This window comes from Oryzias melastigma, linkage group LG19 (genome assembly GCF_002922805.2).
Source record: "Oryzias melastigma strain HK-1 linkage group LG19, ASM292280v2, whole genome shotgun sequence".
Classification (NCBI taxonomy): Eukaryota; Metazoa; Chordata; class Actinopteri; order Beloniformes; family Adrianichthyidae; genus Oryzias; species Oryzias melastigma.
In genome coordinates this window covers 2,890,557-2,907,097 of record NC_050530.1, presented here as the reverse complement: position 1 = coordinate 2,907,097, position 16,541 = coordinate 2,890,557, and the positions used below count along the sequence as shown (strand labels likewise).

The 16,541-nt window shown below is 37.3% G+C and overlaps 4 protein-coding genes across 9 annotated transcripts in view; 2 read left to right on the top strand and 2 right to left on the bottom strand.

Annotated features, from left to right (window-relative positions):
* Positions 1–167: 167 nt before the first annotated feature.
* On the top strand, positions 168–1,847 carry si:dkey-21c1.1 (protein FAM104A-like). Its single transcript, XM_024285634.2, has 3 exons — positions 168–763; positions 938–1,034; positions 1,105–1,847. The coding sequence occupies exons 1-3, from the start codon at positions 735–737 to the stop codon at positions 1,285–1,287; spliced, it is 309 nt and encodes a 102-aa protein (XP_024141402.1). The 5' UTR covers positions 168–734; the 3' UTR covers positions 1,288–1,847.
* A 4,020-nt stretch (positions 1,848–5,867) lies between these two features.
* tepsin (TEPSIN adaptor related protein complex 4 accessory protein) lies at positions 5,868–12,967 on the bottom strand. Of its 3 annotated transcripts, none has more exons than XM_036216970.1 (13): positions 12,782–12,967; positions 12,421–12,493; positions 12,222–12,313; positions 10,805–10,898; positions 10,673–10,740; positions 10,516–10,597; positions 10,339–10,431; positions 10,089–10,247; positions 9,796–9,979; positions 8,181–8,294; positions 8,027–8,105; positions 7,816–7,950; positions 5,868–6,575 (listed from the first exon to the last, which is right to left on the bottom strand). In XM_036216970.1, the coding sequence occupies exons 1-13, from the start codon at positions 12,818–12,820 to the stop codon at positions 6,186–6,188; spliced, it is 1,602 nt and encodes a 533-aa protein (XP_036072863.1). In that variant the 5' UTR covers positions 12,821–12,967; the 3' UTR covers positions 5,868–6,185. The 3 variants fall into 3 exon arrangements, with proteins under 3 accessions (XP_036072863.1, XP_036072862.1, XP_024141399.1); XM_036216969.1 differs by having other exon boundaries at positions 10,056–10,247; positions 12,782–12,966; XM_024285631.2 differs by having other exon boundaries at positions 10,056–10,247; positions 10,339–10,407; positions 12,782–12,965.
* A 63-nt stretch (positions 12,968–13,030) lies between these two features.
* On the top strand, positions 13,031–14,272 carry ndufaf8 (NADH:ubiquinone oxidoreductase complex assembly factor 8). The gene is made up of 3 exons (XM_024285633.2): positions 13,031–13,319; positions 14,041–14,151; positions 14,229–14,272. The coding sequence occupies exons 1-3, from the start codon at positions 13,239–13,241 to the stop codon at positions 14,247–14,249; spliced, it is 213 nt and encodes a 70-aa protein (XP_024141401.1). The 5' UTR covers positions 13,031–13,238; the 3' UTR covers positions 14,250–14,272.
* A 12-nt stretch (positions 14,273–14,284) lies between these two features.
* The window catches only part of slc38a10 (solute carrier family 38 member 10), a 34,142-nt gene continuing 31,885 nt past the window's right edge, over positions 14,285–16,541 (bottom strand). For all 4 annotated transcript variants that reach the window (XM_024285628.2, XM_024285627.2, XM_024285630.2 and 1 more), the window contains one exon: positions 14,285–15,908. In XM_024285628.2, coding sequence (XP_024141396.1) covers positions 14,800–15,908 — 1,109 coding nt within the window. In that variant the 3' untranslated portion in view covers positions 14,285–14,799. The remainder of the gene's footprint in view (positions 15,909–16,541) is intronic.

The window sequence follows — 16,541 nt, the reverse complement described above, 5'->3', positions numbered from 1 at the left end:
ACCATTATTTATGTATTTTTTTAACGCTGTTGATTTTTATTTTATTTTTTAAACAAGCTTTATTGAAAATTTTAATAGAAAATAAAATAGATATTTTTTAAGTACTATTATTTATTAACTTATTTTTAACTTTGCTTATTTTTATTTTATTTTACTTTTCAACTAGCTTTATTGAACATTTTAATAGAAAGCAAAATAGATAAATCCATTTTATTTTATTTTTCCAAACCGGAAGTAGTCTCTGGTGACGTAATGTAAACATGGGGGTGGAGCTTTAAGACGGAGAAGAGTAGCGTTCTGCCGGATGTCCACGAAGTTGAACTTTCATTAAAAAACATAATTATAATCCGATTCTTTACCAACAGAAACGATTAAATTATTTGTATCCGACGGCGCTTACGCTCAGGGAATCGTCAAACATGACCGACGGTAGGTGGGCTGCCTACGAAAGCGGAAGAAGTTCCTGCTAGCAGCAGCACTAGCAGCTAGCTTCGCCGCTATGCCCGGAATTTCTCGAGATTACGCTTCGTGAACGAGAACTCCCCGCAGGCAGCTCGCGCGAGCTGACAGGAGCCCCTGACGGGACTAAAGAGGCTTTTCTGAACCCTCACCCTGGATGAAACGGCGCACTTTGAAACTTACGCCTTAAATAAAATAGGAAGCGACGCGAACAGTCTTATTGGGAGGGACTCCGGCGAAGAAGGAGAGTCACGTCTGTCAGAATCTTCCCTTTAATGGCTGCAGAGATGCGGACTGACAGCAGGTAACGAGGATCTGCTTTTAATGCTAATTCCTTTAAATATGACTGCAGCTCAGTCCTGGTATGGACTGTTAATGTGTGGCGGGAGGGGGGGCTGCTGCTCATGTAACTGTCTGTCTATTTTTGGGTCTTCCTGATCCTCTGCCCCCCCCTCTCCTGGCATTTTCATTCAATAAGGAAACGGCAGCGGAGCTGTGACAGTGAGGACGACCAGCAGCAGGCCAAGAGGTCAGGGAGCGGCCCCAGCCTGCTTCTGTCAGACCTGGACTCTGAGGTGAGTTACGCCCCCCCAGTTTTACAAACGATCGTGCATTTCTTTAAGTTCTCTTCTCCGTTTTTCGCAGTCCTCCAGCAGCGACAGCATCCACAGCAACTGCACCAGCCCGAAGCCCGAGGACTGTGCCAGCTCCTTACACCACGGTCTCCATGGCGACGGGAGAAGTGTCCCTTACTACTACATCAACAGAGTCCTGAGGGAGGCGCACTTCAGCAGTCTACAGACCAGAGGGCGCCCCGGCTCGACATGACCGCCGCCGTCACGTCCAGGGAGCGCCGCTTCACCGTATCCCATTCGTTAAGCACATCCGCCTTTTCATGGCCCGACCACTGTGGTTTTTCTGTGCAGTATTAATGTGTAAACGCTCTGTGCACTTTACCAAGAGGAATCGTTCTCTTTACATGGACGCGTTCACGGGTGCTATCGACAAGTGCTTGCGAACAAGAAAAGCACTTTGACTAATAATTCCTTCTCCGCCGGAGAAGTCCGATGCATGTTTGTGTCAGGATCTGCCCCCCGCCCCAAAAAAAATCAGCCGGAAACCTTCACTTTAACCAAAGTTAGATCATTTCTGACACAGAAATGTTATTAACAGAGCACAGCTTGTAAACTGCAAGAATCTAAATTTAGACACGACTGGTTATTTATAGAGCTGGAAGAATATGGAGCTTAATTTGGGCCAATATCATTTGAAACCCAAATAAAACAATGTGTTTGGCCAAAAGAAATGTCCAAAACTTTTTGCTATTCTAAACCCAACTTAATTATTTTCAGCTTCAAATGTTCAAATGTTTAGGTTTCAAAATTTTAAATTTCAGTTTCAATTTTTTTCTGTTTCAACTTTTTTTTTTCTTTTTGAACCTGAAAATTTCAGTTTCAAAACTTTTGGCCCAATTGTATGGAGCTAAATTGGGGCCAATATTATGTGAAACCCAAATAAAACAAATTGAAAAAAAATGTTGTGTTTGGCCAAAAGAAATGTCAAAAAACAGTTTGCTCTTCTAAAGCAAACTTAAATATTTTCAGCTTCAAATGTTACGATTTTTAGGTTTCAAACCTTTCTAAAACTTTTTTTTCCACTTTCAACTTTTTTTTTTGTTTTGGAATCTGAAAATCTAACTTTTAAAAACTTTTGACCCGGTTGTATGGAGCTAAATTGGTGCTAATATTATTTGAAACATAAATTACACAAATTGAAAAAAAAATTATGTTTGGCCAAAAAAAATGTTAAATGTCCAAAACTTTTTACTATTCTAGAATAAATTATTTTCATCTTAAAATTTTCTATTTTTTAGGTTTAAAAACTAAAAATTTCAGGTTCAAAACCTTTGGCCCCATTGTGGTGCATTTGGGCGGGGCTAACTCAAAGGACCAATAAAAATCGATGAGGGCTAAAAGTTTCGAAACTGAGATTTTCAGATTCGAAAATGGAAAAAAAAGAATTGAAAGCAACACAAAAAGTTTTGAAATAGAAATTTTGAGCTTTGAAACCTAAAAAAATTGAACATTTGAAGCTGAAAAATAATTATGTTTATGTTAGAAGAGCAAAAACATTTTCGAAATTTTACTTTGTATTATTCGGGTTCCAAATAATTTGACCCCGATTTAGCTCCATAGAAGACGACGAGAACGACGGGAGCAAAAAGTCAAACTGCGTGTTTACATTTCACTTTACACATTGTTGATCAGTGTGTCATGAGTCTCTCAGCCATATTTGTGTATGGATGGTGTAATATGACCAGTACACTGTGTTGCACATAACAAATGTGAAAGTGATGAATATGCTCTGTAATCTTCCAAACTGTTGGACATTAAAATAAAGTGATGCCAAAACTGTCGAAGCTGAAATACAGACTGTTCTGGTGGTGACTGACTCACTCCGATCGGCTTCTCGTTGATTTTAAGTCGTTTTATTATAATTCAGCCGTTTTTAGCCAAAATTACAGCACATGTGCAGCAGGAGTTCATTGAAAACTAGATTTTTAATTCCTTTGAATAATTGCTAAAAGCAATCAATATTTTGTTGCTGTTTAAAATCAAAAGTTCCTAATTTGATCATAGATGAACCTTTTTCATGAATCTAGTGAAATAGCTCTTCAAATGCTTTTAAATACTCACTAGGTGGCGCCAAACATGTTCAAACTTAATATAACAGCAGTGACAAATTTCTTGCTAGCTTTTATGGGTAATTTAGGGTTATTTTTTTTATTGTTTAGGCTTTTTTGGACTTAGGCTAATAAAAAAGCTAGCTAATTTGGCTAATTTAGGGTTTTTCAGGTTTTTAGGATATTTTGAAATTTAGTCGGGGGGGTTTCAGCTACATGCTAGCTGTTTTGGCTAACCGAAGTTTCTTTAGGCTAATTTGTCTTTTATTTATTTATTTTAGCTGGCAATCAGCTTCAGTGTTTTCAGCTATTAGCACTAGCATCTTTAGCAGCTAAATTTTTCTGCATTCAAATATGGGTAAATGTGTCAAAAACGAATTAGTTTCTAAAAGTTATCAAAAGAGCTTCTGAAAGGTATTTTTTAATAGTTCTTAGATCCATTTTTATAGCGTTTACAAACCATTTTAGGGGATTTTAAAGGTGTATAAGCAATTTGTAGGTTTTTAAATAGAATTTATAATTGTATGATGACTATTTTTTTAGATTCTAATAGCTTTGACAAACTTAAAAAGCCTCACCTAGTAGGTTTGCTTTAGATCAAACAAGTGCTTAACTCAAGGTTTTGAGGAATCATGGGTAATTGCTTGATCTCATTCATTTCCTATGGGATTTTTTCCCCAGAAAAATATTAAACAAACGTTATAGCACACTCCTGACAGGGGAGCTTTACAAAATACCTTTCTTGATAGGTGCTTTTGTCTAGGAGGATACACACTCCGATTGCTTTCAGATAGCAACCCCATCCCCCTTTCCCATCATCCATCTGTTTACACACTCCCCCACAAGCTTACTTACAGCCCCTCACTACAGTACAACCCAACGTTACTGCTGAGCAAAAGCGAAGACAAGAACCACAAAGACATTTAGATCCAGTTTCCGTCCTCAATTCACAAATCTGACTTTTTTCAAACCGTTTTCATCTGCTCCTGATTCACAGTGATTTGAATAAAGGAATACTCAGAAATGCAATTTTAAGCTTAATTTTCTTTATATGTGTCCATCAGAAGAATGCCACAACACCAAAACATTTTTTATTGGGAGTCTTTAACCAAATGAATCATGGGAGTCATTGTAGCGTCACCTTCTCTGCACCACAAGGTTTAGTGTTCCATAAAGCTCATCTTTAAATGAAAGTTGCTTTTACCCACACAGCCTCTCGACTCCTAAATGTGTCTGTTCTGGTGAAAATACAGTTTCCAGATTCCCTCAGTGATGAGGAAACCTCAACAACATGGAAGACTTTCTTTGATAGTTCAAACTGCAGCTGAGGTGGATGAGCCTGAAGCAGCCATAGTGTCCCAACAAGGTACAAAAACAGTGAATTTAGTAGTTTGTACGAAGCCCCGAGAGGGACATCGAAGAAAAAAAAAAATGTTTTTCTAAATAATTTTTTACTAAGATTTACTATCTGGTGAGAAAGTAAAAAAATAAAATAAAATAGAAAAATAAATAAATAAAAATTGTTTTTGCTTCGATGTCCCTTAAGGGGCTCCGTACATTTGGCCAAAACAGATTAGATTTTTTTTTCTGAAGTTTATTTCAGCTCCACAAAAAGGATCAGATTGATTTTTTTTTAATCTGATATCAGTAAATTCACTAAAATCCCATTTTAGAGATTTAAATTTGTTATTTTGAGGATGCAAACTGTAATCTACGTAGATATTTTAATAAATAATCAGCATCGATCAAAACTAAATTCCTCTCTTTGAAGGCACGAACACGTCAAACTCACCGCAGATTTTTTTTAGCAAGACATAGTATCAGGGGTGAAGGCCCGGTTACCGACTCCTTATTGGCTAAACGCACCTGACGCAGGTAAGCAGCAGCAGACGAGGCAGGAAAACCAGCAGGAGGCCGGCCCTCGAGGCCTGGATTTGGACACTTCTGATCTAAACCAAAAAGGAAAATAATCATTATTTAAACCCGTTTATCAACTGATTTCCTCTTTTCTGTTTGGATTTTTGTTTTTGCTAAATAATTAGAACGTGCAGCCGCCACATGACGACACTTTAATGTGTCAAAGCAGCAGAATTAATCCTTTAACTGCCCGCTCAAAATTGTGAGAAAAAAATTGTAATTTTAGAAGAATAAAGTCGTAAAATTATAGGAGAAATAAAGTTATAAATTTGCAAAAATAAAGTTGAAAATTTATATGGAATAACGGTGGGAAACATTTAGAAAACATGTCTTTAAAAATACTAATTGTGTGTATTACTCCCTAAGGTATGGAGCCCCTAAAGGGAAAAACTGATTTTTTTTTTTTTCAAAATTTGAAATAATAATAATAATAATAATAATAAAATTCTGGTTAGTAACGGATGTGCATCAATTAGTAACCAGAACATTTTTTTTAAAATTCAATAAAAAAAAAAATGAAAAAAAGAAAATAGTTACTATCTGGTGTGCATCAGTTACTAACCAAATTTTTTTTACCACTTTAATTTTTAGAAAAACAAGTTTTGGTTATTAACTAAAACTTGTTTTTTGTAACTTCAATTTTTTTACGGAGCGCCTAAGTATTTAAAAAAAAATGTTTTTACTTAATTTTTTTTTTTAACTTTGATGTCCTTTTAGGGGTTCCATACCAAGAAAATAAATAGCAAAAAAAAAAACTTTTTTTTTTGTTTTTTTCTTTTTCAGGTAGTTAAACAGTTAAACACCAGAAAAAAAATACTGGGAGTCCCTTTAATTTAGCAAATCTCCATGAAAGCTGAGTGTCCTCCCAGTTTCTTTAGTGGAGAAGGTTCCTCTAGATGCCCGTTACCATGACGACGTTAAACCACGACTCTTCCTGCTTCTTCGAACCTGAACACTCGTTTCTCTCCTACCTTCTATCCAGACGAATACTCTCGTTTAGTTTAGAAATGAAGCCATCAGAAAGCCCGACGACCCGGTTCTGTTGATGCCGTTGACAGACTGGACCGTCACAGGAGGAGGACAGAACCAGGAGGACAGTTTTAGCTTCAGGAAGCTGCCTATAGGGTCAAGAGTTTAGAAAAGAGAACGCTGAAACTGACTCATCTCTATCGGGTGAAACGTAATTCGACCTTAAACTGTCTTCAGTGTTCGTGTCCTTTCCGCACAGCGTGACTTTGGTCACCATCTCCATGCCGCTGAAAAGAGACAGGGCGCTCTTCTGGGGCGGCGAGGGTTCTTTATCGCAGTCGAGGTTCGGATGTCCCGCTCTGTCAGAGACACGGTGAAGCTCCTCCTCCTCGTCCTTCATCAGCTCATCTGGAGCAGATTGACGAGGTTTCAGGTTTGTGTTCTGATCCGAGTCTTCAGAGAAAGAGGACGGATTCCTGCTGGTCGCTGCGTCGAGCTTGGCGGCGTGCAGAGATCCACCGAGGAGAGCTTCAAACTGTCGAAGAATCTGGAACGAAAACCAACTTTTTAAAGCAGCTTTGTATGGAGCTAAATTAGGGCCAATATTATTTGAAACCCCAAAAAAACAAATTAAAAAAATGTTGGTGTTTGGTCAAAAAAATGTAAAATGCCCAAATTTTTTTATTACTCTAAAATATTTTTTTAGGTTTCAAAACTCAAAATTCCAATATCAAAACTTTTTTTTAGCTTCAACTCTTTTTTTTAGTTTTCGAATCTGAAAAGTTTATTTTAAAACAATTTAGCCTCATTGTATGGAGCTAAATTGGGGTCAATATTATTTGAAACCCAAATAAAACAAACTGAAAAAAAATATTGGTGTTTGGCTAAAATAAAAGTATATTGTCCAAAATGTTTTGCAATTCTAACATAAACTTAATTATTTTCAGCTTCAAATGTTCAAGTTTTTAGGTTTAAAAACTCAAAATTTCAGTTTCAAAACTTTTTGCCCCGTTGTGTCGCATTGGGGCGGGGCTAACACGAAGGACCAATCAAAATCGATAAGGGCCAAAAGTTTTGAGACTGAAATTTTCATTTTCAAAGGCGGAAATAGAGTTGAAAGTGGAAAAAAGTTTTGAAAATGAAAATTTGAGTTTTGGAAAATTCAAATTTATCTCCATACGGTTGTGGCGTGCTCGGGCGGGGCTAACACGAATCAAAATCAATGAGGGCCAAACGTTTTGAAACTGAAATTTTCACATTCGAAAAAACAAAAAACAAAAAAAACTTGAAACTGAAAAAAAGTTTTGAAATTGAAAATTTGAGTTTTGAAACCTAAAAATGTGAACATTTGTAGCTGAAAATAAGTAAGTTTATTTTGAAATATCAAAAAATATTGGATATTTTACTTTTTTTTGGCCAAACACCAATATTTTTTTCAGTTTGTTTTATTTGGGTTTCAAACAATATTGGCCCCAATTTAGCTCCATACAACGAGGCCAAAGGTTTTAAAACTAGAGGCTCTCAGCCCATTTCTGTTTGTTCAGCTGTTGGACAAGACAAGTTAAAAAAATAAATAAATAAATAAATAAAATTTGAGTTTTGAAACCTAAAACCTGGAACATTTAAAGCTGAAAACAATTAAGTTTATTTTAGAATATCAAAAAGTTTTGGACATTTTACCTTTTTTTTGGCCAAACACCAATATTTTTTTCGATTTGAGTTTTAAATAATTTGACCCCAATTTAGCTCCATAGGTTTGCCTTCAGGTCGTCTTTCTTCTCCTCTACCTTGGTCGCTTTGTTTGCCACAGGTCCTCGAGAGCCGTCGCTCAGCTGATGGAGCCTCCGTCGGGTCGCTCCGAACATTTGCTCCAAGGAGAGAAGGTCAGAGGTCATAAGGCACGAGATGGCACACAGAGCCCGCTGTGGGAGTCAAGAAACACAAAACTGTAGAAAGATTCAAATAAAACACAGGAAACTCCTCAGAGTTCCACATTACCATCTGAAGAACGCTTGAAGGGTTCTGGAGTTTGCTGGACAGCAACTCCACGACCACGTCGCAGTTGAGAGTGGAACATCTGGGAGGTTAGAGAGCAAACGTGAAGAAAACGCTGAAGAAATAAACGTGGTTTTCAGAAGGAAAATGCACCGACTCTTTGATGAAGTGCTGACACTCCTCTCTGGTCAGGAAAACTCTGGAGCCTTCCGTCAGTCGGTTGATGAGCGCCATCTCCTGGCCACAGTCGCCCAACTGCAGGGCCTCCACCCTGGAAGCACACAGACGTGAAGCATCAACATGTAATTTTAAACCTTTTTTTTTATAAATTTCACAATAACATTAATATTTTTAGGTTAACTTTAGGACAAAAAAACATTAATTTTGTCCCATCATTTTATCATTTTAAGTGAAGTTTTTAAAATTGTAAAAACATTTAGTACGTGTTTTTCAGTCCTTCAAACAGAACTTATAAAACAGACAAAACATTTCATTTTGTGGTTATTTAGACATTTAACTTTATTATCAATGATGACAAAATATCTGATACGACGGAGTATTAGAGTCACTATAAAGAATTTAATAGAATAGTAAGGTGTAATTTTTCAAGAAGTCATAATATTCTGAGAAAAAAAATCAAAAATGAAGTATAAGTGAATTAAGTTAGTAAATTATAAGAGAAAAAGTTGTTTTTCATGGGAAAAAGTGCACAATTTTAGGAGAATAAAGTCATAATTTTATGAGAAAAAACTGTCAAGAATGTACAAAAATAAAATTACGAGAAAAAAAGTTTTACTTTTACAAAAATAAAGTCGCAAAATTCTGAGAATATAGTCATAATGAAATGAGAAAAAAACTGCTAAAAATGTGTAAAATTGTGAGAAAAAAAATAATTTTACAAGAATAAATTACAAGATTACAAGAATTTTACAAAAATAAAGTTATAATTTAACAAAAAAAGTTGAACATTTATATGGAATAAAGTTGTAATTTTGAAAGAATGTAGTTATAATACTGTGAGAAAATGTACGAGAATAAAGTTGTAAAAGTATGACAAAAACTCATATTTTACAAGAATAAAGTCGTACAATTATTAGGAAAAAAGTTGTAACTTTATAAGAGTAAAGTTCTAAAATTATAAGGAAAAATAATAATTTTATGAAAATAAAGGAGCAAAATTGATAATTTTTAGTATTATTTTTGAGAAAAAAATTGTAAGATAATAAGGAAAAAAAGCTGTAATACTATGTCAATAAAGTCATAATATTTTTTTTAAAGTAATATTTTTACTAAAATAAAGTCATAAAATTATGACAAACATTTTATGAAAATAAACTCAGAAATATTAACAAAAAAATAACATTTTAACAAGTATAAAGTTCTAAACTTATATATTCAAAGGTGAGAATTTACTAGATTAAAGTTTTACATTTATGAGGCAAAAGTCTGTTTATTAAGAAAAATATAAAACAAAAAAATAACTAAAATATTGTTTCATTACATAGAGAGCAATATAAGTCGTTATTTCAGCTTTAATATAAGGAAATTCTTGGTTGTCAGTCTAGTTGCAGCTGTCCAAGTGCATTATGGGACATGTATTCTTATTAGAAACCCTTAAGGCATCACCATCCACAACCAACTAGTCAATATTTTCAAAAAAGTATGTAAACTTAACACAGTTTCTCAGAATTGTATGTGTTTGTTCTCGTAAAATTACAGCTTTTTCCTCATAAAATCACAGGATTGTTTTCTTTATAAATCTTAACATTTACCGTTCTGACAGGTCTCCATTACTCCCTCTGCTGGCTCCTGATTGGCTCCTTGTTCCAGCCGACTTGCTGCCCACAGACGCTCTGCTGTTCGCACTGATGTCCTGAGAGGAGTTGTGGGAGGAGCCATTGCTGCTGTCAGTCTCCTCCCAGCCGCCGCCGACCTGCCCCGGGCACCACTGGGTCACTGTCGTTGTGGAAAACAAGTCATTAAGTTTAATTTAAAAACTGGGAATCATTAGTGAAATGTTTAAATGTTCGACCTTTAGGTTTCCTGTCGGGGTGGTTGTACGCACACGCGGGAACGGCCACCTCTATGGGCGCCGATGGAGCAAAGACGGCGCAGTAGTGGTTGTCGTGGAGCCGGATGCCCTGTTGCTCCGTGGGGGGGAGGACGGCGCTGGCCACCACCTCCGCGGCTTTTTGGATCTTATCCAGGAGGGATTCACTGACAGCTGCGCAGACGGATGACGGAACGGCGATCAGACAAAAACCCTCCAAAAACTCTCATTCTAGAGACAAAAACAGCTTTGATCCGAGTCTGACCCGTTTGTTTCCCTGGACTATATCCAAAACCCTGCAGAGCCGACCGGTGGGACAGAGCGGGTCCCATACCTGGAGAGCCACATATGGACAAATCTTCAATATCAAGCGGTCAGAGTCAGTGACTGATTCTGGTTTAAAATAAAAAGTCAAAACACAAGAAAAACTGAATTTTCTCACCTGTTCTCGGAGGGGCAACAGCGTGTGACGACATGCTGCTTTTGGTAACAATCGAATCTGTAAAAAGTAGCCGAGCCACTTCCTGTACAGGTAAACAACTAGTAAGTCAATTCCACTTCCGTTTACGACGGTAAAAGGAGCAGATCCAGTTTCGTACCTGTGCTGTGCTCCTTACTTTCTGATAAAGTGCTGTGCCGTGAACGGGATCAGGAGGGCCGCTGTAGACTTATAAAGGACATTTGGTTCAACTTTAAGCTCCGTTAAGGTGATATTTCCCAGCATCTCTTACCTGAAGCTTGCTGGATGAAGGTGGAGTTCCTTCTGAGTTCTGTGAGGAAATGATCTGAACCATGACCGCACAGGTGGACAAAGATCTTTAGCACCTTGAAAAACCGAGAGGAGAGCAGAGGACAAAATATTTGTTTATTGAAAGTAAAATATTGAAACTTCTTTAAGGTTCAAGTCTTATTCTAGAATAATATTCCTGCCTTTTTATTATTCATAATTATTTCAGAAATTTAAGGTTTTCAAGTTTTAAAAATGTGAAATCTTATAGCTTTTTTGACTACTTTGGCATTTACTAGGATTTTTAGGCTATTTTGGAGTTTAGCTGATATTTTAGCTAAATGCTAGCTGTTTTGGCTAATTTAGGCTTTTTTGACGTTTTTCAGGCGGTTTTGAAGTTTAGATATTTTTTCAGGTACATGTTAGCTGTTTTGGCTAATCTAAGACTTTTTTAGGGTAATTTGGCATTTAGCAAATATTTTAGCTGGCTGTCAGCTGCAGTGTTCTAAGCTATCAGCTTCAGCATTTTCAGCTATTTTAGCTATCAGCTTCAGTATTTTCAGCTATCATCTTAATCTTTTTTAGCTATATGCTTCAACATTTTCAGCTATTTCAGCTATCAGCTTCAGTATTTTCAGATATCAGCTTCAGTATTTTCAGCCATCATCTTAATCTTTTTTAGCTATATGCTTCAACATTTTCAGCTATTTCAGCTATCAGCATTTTCACCTATCAGCTTCAGTATTTTCAGTTATCAGCTTTATCGTTTTCAGCTATCAGCTTCAACATTTTCAGCTATCAGCTTCAACATTTTCAGCTATCCGCTTCAACGTTTTCAGCTATCAATTTAAGCATTTCAGCTATCAGCTTCAGTGTTTTTAAGCAATCATGATCATTTTCAGCTATCAGCTTCAGTGTTTTTAAGCAATCATGATCATTTTCAGCTATCAGCTTCAACATTTTCAGCTATCAGCTTCAACATTTTCAGCTATCCGCTTCAACGTTTTCAGCTATCAATTTAAGCATTTCAGCCATCAGCTTCAGTGTTTTTAAGCAATCATGATCATTTTCAGCTATCAGGTTCAGTGATTTCAGCATTTAGCTTCAGTGATTTTAGCTATCAGTTTCAGCATTTTTAGATATCAATTTCAGCATCTTCAGCTTTCCTCACGACCATTTTCAGCGGCCAAATGCAGCTTACAGCATTCACAGGTAATGCTATATATTTAGGTCATGATTATGTTAAAAAGTTACGGTTTTAAAGTTTTAACATTGTAATCTAGTGTTCAAAAAATGTTTATCCTGTTCAGCCGGTGACCTAAGATGTGTTTTGGATTCTGACACCCCTCTAAGCCCACATGACGTTCTCACCCATTGACTGTAAAAATTCTGTAACTCTTATATACAGTCTATGTTCTCACCTTAAGTTTGACATGACACGACTCGACTTGGAGTCTCTCCAGGAGGTATTCGAGCAAACACTGACCACAACCCAAGGACTCATGGGAGATTTCTGAAGTGTTATGGCAGTCAAAGGTGTTCTTCAGTGTTAAATGTGGATGTAAAATTTACATTTATGACAATCAATGAATAACAACTTATTTTCTTCGTAAAGGATACTTCCAATCTCCTGAAAAAGGTAACCAGGACAGGGGTTTTCATCATCTGCTGTTGCCTTCATCAAGGTGGGTACCTTCAATAAACGTGACAAATTATCCACTTTTTATTTAATAAAATATATTTTTAAGTTTTAAAACCCATAAAGAATTAAATCTAAATCTAAACGAGCAATACTATTTACTACTTTCATCGGTAATAGAGCTCCTAGCCTAAAATAAACACTATGCTAAAGACTAGCAAGCTAGTTAGCTAGCTAGTTAACATATACAAACAGTCACGTCAAGCTACGTTGAGTCCGCCACGCGCTCCCAAGTAGTCAACCGTTTTTTCTAGAAGCTAATTTTCCCCAAACTTGACTCACTTTTTGAAGAAAAGCCAGTCGCTCCAAAAATGTAGCCATGATTTAGCAGGTCTAACTGCGGGTTCCTCATCTTTCTGAAGCTACTAAAGGAGGGCGTGGTTAAGGTTGACAGGCAGCCAATCATCATTAACGCTTGGCGTTTCCCCTCCTACGTCCATTGGCGGATATCACCACGCCCTCATTCAGATTATAGCGAATCAGATGCTATATGGGGAGGTTACAAATTTAGATTGACGGCAATATTAGCCAATCAGAACAAAAGGGGAGGGGTTTAGTGACAGGGTCACCAAAATGGCGCTATCCATAGTTCACACGAATGTTCAGCCTATTTTATGACATTTTTCCTTAAAAACATGCTCTAAAATTGATAATCTATTTATCAAACCAGTAAAACTTTTAGATAAAAGTTCAAGATTTGTCGTTTTTAAGATTTAAAGACATTTACGGATGCAGCAGCATGTCGGGATCAAATGTTTGGACCAGAAACCGGGAGAAAATGAGAAATTTCACCGAAATCTTTTCAAAGTGTGCCGACGAGGTGAGACAGAAAATTATTAGACCACTAATTAGCTTATTTGACGTTAATGTTTTAAACATTTAATACATATATGTGGAATGAATTGTTTTAGATGATTAAATATCGTATTAGCAGGAAGAATAACATTATTTTGCTTGTTTTTTTAGGTCTGTTTTGTTTTGCACAAGTTGTGACCATATATTTCCAAGATAACTGCTGATCAGGCTGCCCAATTGACTATAAAAACTTTAATTTCCATTTATTACCTAAGTTTGGATTCCAATAATGTATTATTTACATTATTTTGGTAAATTGTTTCTAGATTTATACTCTTATTTTAGAAGAAATTAGTAATAATTCAGTGGGAAGTATTTATCTGGTGCAACAAAAACAATGTCTTTTAGCTTTGGTAGTTCCAAATATATAAATAAAAGCCCAAACCATGACACAACCACCACCATGTTTCACTGAAAGAAAGTAGTTCATCTTATGGCAAATTAATAACTTTTTTGGGGGGTATTTTTTAATATAAAATCGATGTCAAAACATATTAGTCTCTTTTTAAAATTAGAGTTTAACATAAAAATTCTCTAGAAGTGTAAATTTCACATTTTTAAATGGACAAAAAAGAATAATAATCAATGTATTGAAAATAATTAAAGAAAAACTATAAAACTTGTCGAATTTTATTTCTAGTGTTGAAAAATGGGTTAAATTTGGTTTATAAACTGTTGTGTTTCAGGCTGCAGCGTATGGAAAGTGTGTCGCAGCTACAACAGCAGGCAGACAGGAGCTGCAGAAGGACCTGTGTGCCAAAGAGTTTGAGGCTCTGAAGAACTGCTTCGTAAAAGCTGTAAGCGTTAAAAACCTCCCAGCTGGTTTGGATGGATCATCGTGATGGATAATCATTGAATCGGTTGTGTTTTTCAGGCTAAACGTCACGGCAGATGAATTAAAGGACAAGGAAACCCTCAGATGGAATCATGTTTTTGTTCTTTTACCAACGGTTGATGTGATGGAGAGTTTATTAGGTCTTATGTACAGAAATACATTTCACATAGAAAAATACTTTGTACAAAGTCAAGATCTGGAATGAACTTCTGACACATAAAGTTTTTTTTTTTTTTTGGGAACATCAAAAATATTTCAGATTTTCCTGCAGCATTTGGTCCAAGAAGGCACTAAAACATCAACAAGGAATAAATACTGGAATCAAATGATTGACAGATTCAGTTCAAATGAAACATTAAGGCTACAACATGACGGTTTAAGCTCCAGTATTAAAAATGTACAACACAAAAACCTCCGCGTTAAATATAACATTTGCTCAATAAAAATACGCCTTTAATTGGATTTGCATAGATGTATTTACAGTTGACCCCTTCTCCGCTGTAACTCAAAATAAGTTAATATTTACATCATTTGTCTTTGGATTGTCTTCAGAATACACAGTATCAAAGCGTTCTCGGTCTCCAGGTCGACGTTTGGCGGTTCTGGAGTCTCATTTGGTCCCATCATCCTCTGGGGCTTGTTTGATTTGCCGCGAGTGCACCATGGCCCCGCCCACCAGCTGATCCTCCAGGGCGGCGTGCAGGTCGGCGCCCCCCAGCTCCAGCAGAGGCTCCAGCCCACGGACTCCCATGGCGGCGGCAGAGTCGTCTTTTGGTTGCAGCGCTCTGCGGCGCCGCCTCAGGTCCACCGCTCCCTGCTCCCTCCCCTTTTCGGCGTCAAGTTTGCGTGACCCTTCACCTCCTTCCGGGACCGGCTGCTCCTTCAGGTCTCGACCGTTTTTCTTTAAAGCTTGACCGTTTTCTGCTTCGGATTCTTTGCCGTTTTTGGCGTCTATGGCTTGCCGTTCCTGACCATCTTTTCCCGGCGGTTCCTCCTTTCCTCTCATCGCCTCCTTCTCTTCTGGCTTTTTCTCCTGCTTGGCTTTCTCCAGCTCCTGCTCTCGGAGGAGCTTCTCTCTTTTCTCCTTTTCCAGCTGTTCCCGAACTTCCCTTTCCTTGATTTCATTCTCTGATTTTTCCTTTTCCCGCCTCTCTTTTTCAAGTCTTTCTCTCTCCAGCGCCTCCTTTTCTTTCCGAACTCTTTCCAGCTCCTTTTCCCGCTCTAGCGCCTCCTTTTCTTTCCGGACTCTCTCCAGCTCCTTCTCCCGTTCTAGCGCCTCCTTCTCTTTTCGGACTCTCTCCATCTCCTTCTCCCGTTCCAGTTTTTCCTTCTCCCGCTGCTCCTTCTCCAGTCTGGCTTTCATTTCGTTCTCCAAACTCTCTCGTTTGCGTTTCTCAATTCCCTCTTTCTCTGCATCGATGCTTCTTTCTCCTTCTTTCACCTCCTCATTTTTTGGCGGACTGGAAGGTTTGAGTTTTCCTAGTGGCACTCCCCTCGCTCCCACCTCACTCTGCTTGTGAGAATCTCCTCCAGGTCCCAGACCTGCATCTTCTTTATGAGCGGCTTCCTCTACATCCCGGACTTTAACTCCCGTTTCCACGCCGTGAGCGCCGTCTCCTTCAGGCTGAGGAGCTCCAGGCTCTTTTGGATCTCCAGGCTCCTTAACTTTGGCTGCTCCTCCTTCCAAAGCCTTCTCCGCTTCACCATCAGCAGCACCGCCTTAAATGGAGGAAATCGAAATTCAAATTAAATCTGAAATGAACTATCAGCATTCCACATCCTCACAATGTTCAGATCTGAGGTTTCAGGTGTTCAAACTCCAACAACAGTCGAGCCACAAGTGGTGATCAAACAGAACACAAACTTCTAATTATTTTCATTTTTCATTTAGTACTGACTAAAGTAAAAAGGACATTTCCAGATTTTACGTCATAAAGGTCAATTTAAAAAGAACAGATATGCTTTAGAGCAGGAGTGTCAAACTCAGTCGCTCAAGGGGACAAAATCCTAAACACACCTAAAGTCGCGAGACGAACAGGATGAACATTAATTGAACACTCTAAAACTACAGTTTTAAAACTTTGAAACCTTAACTTTTAAACATAATTATGAACTAGATATATAGCATTACCTGATAATACTAGTGTGAATGATGTAAGCTGAATTTGGCCACTAAAAATGCTGAAATTGATAGCTAAAAATACTGAAGCTGATAGTTAAAAATGCTGAAATTGATGGCTAAAAATACTGAAGCTGATACTTAAAAATGCTGAAGCTGATAGCCACTAAAATATAAGCTAAACTCCAAATCAGCCCAAAAATTAGAGAAAAAAACATTGGCTAGCCAAACCA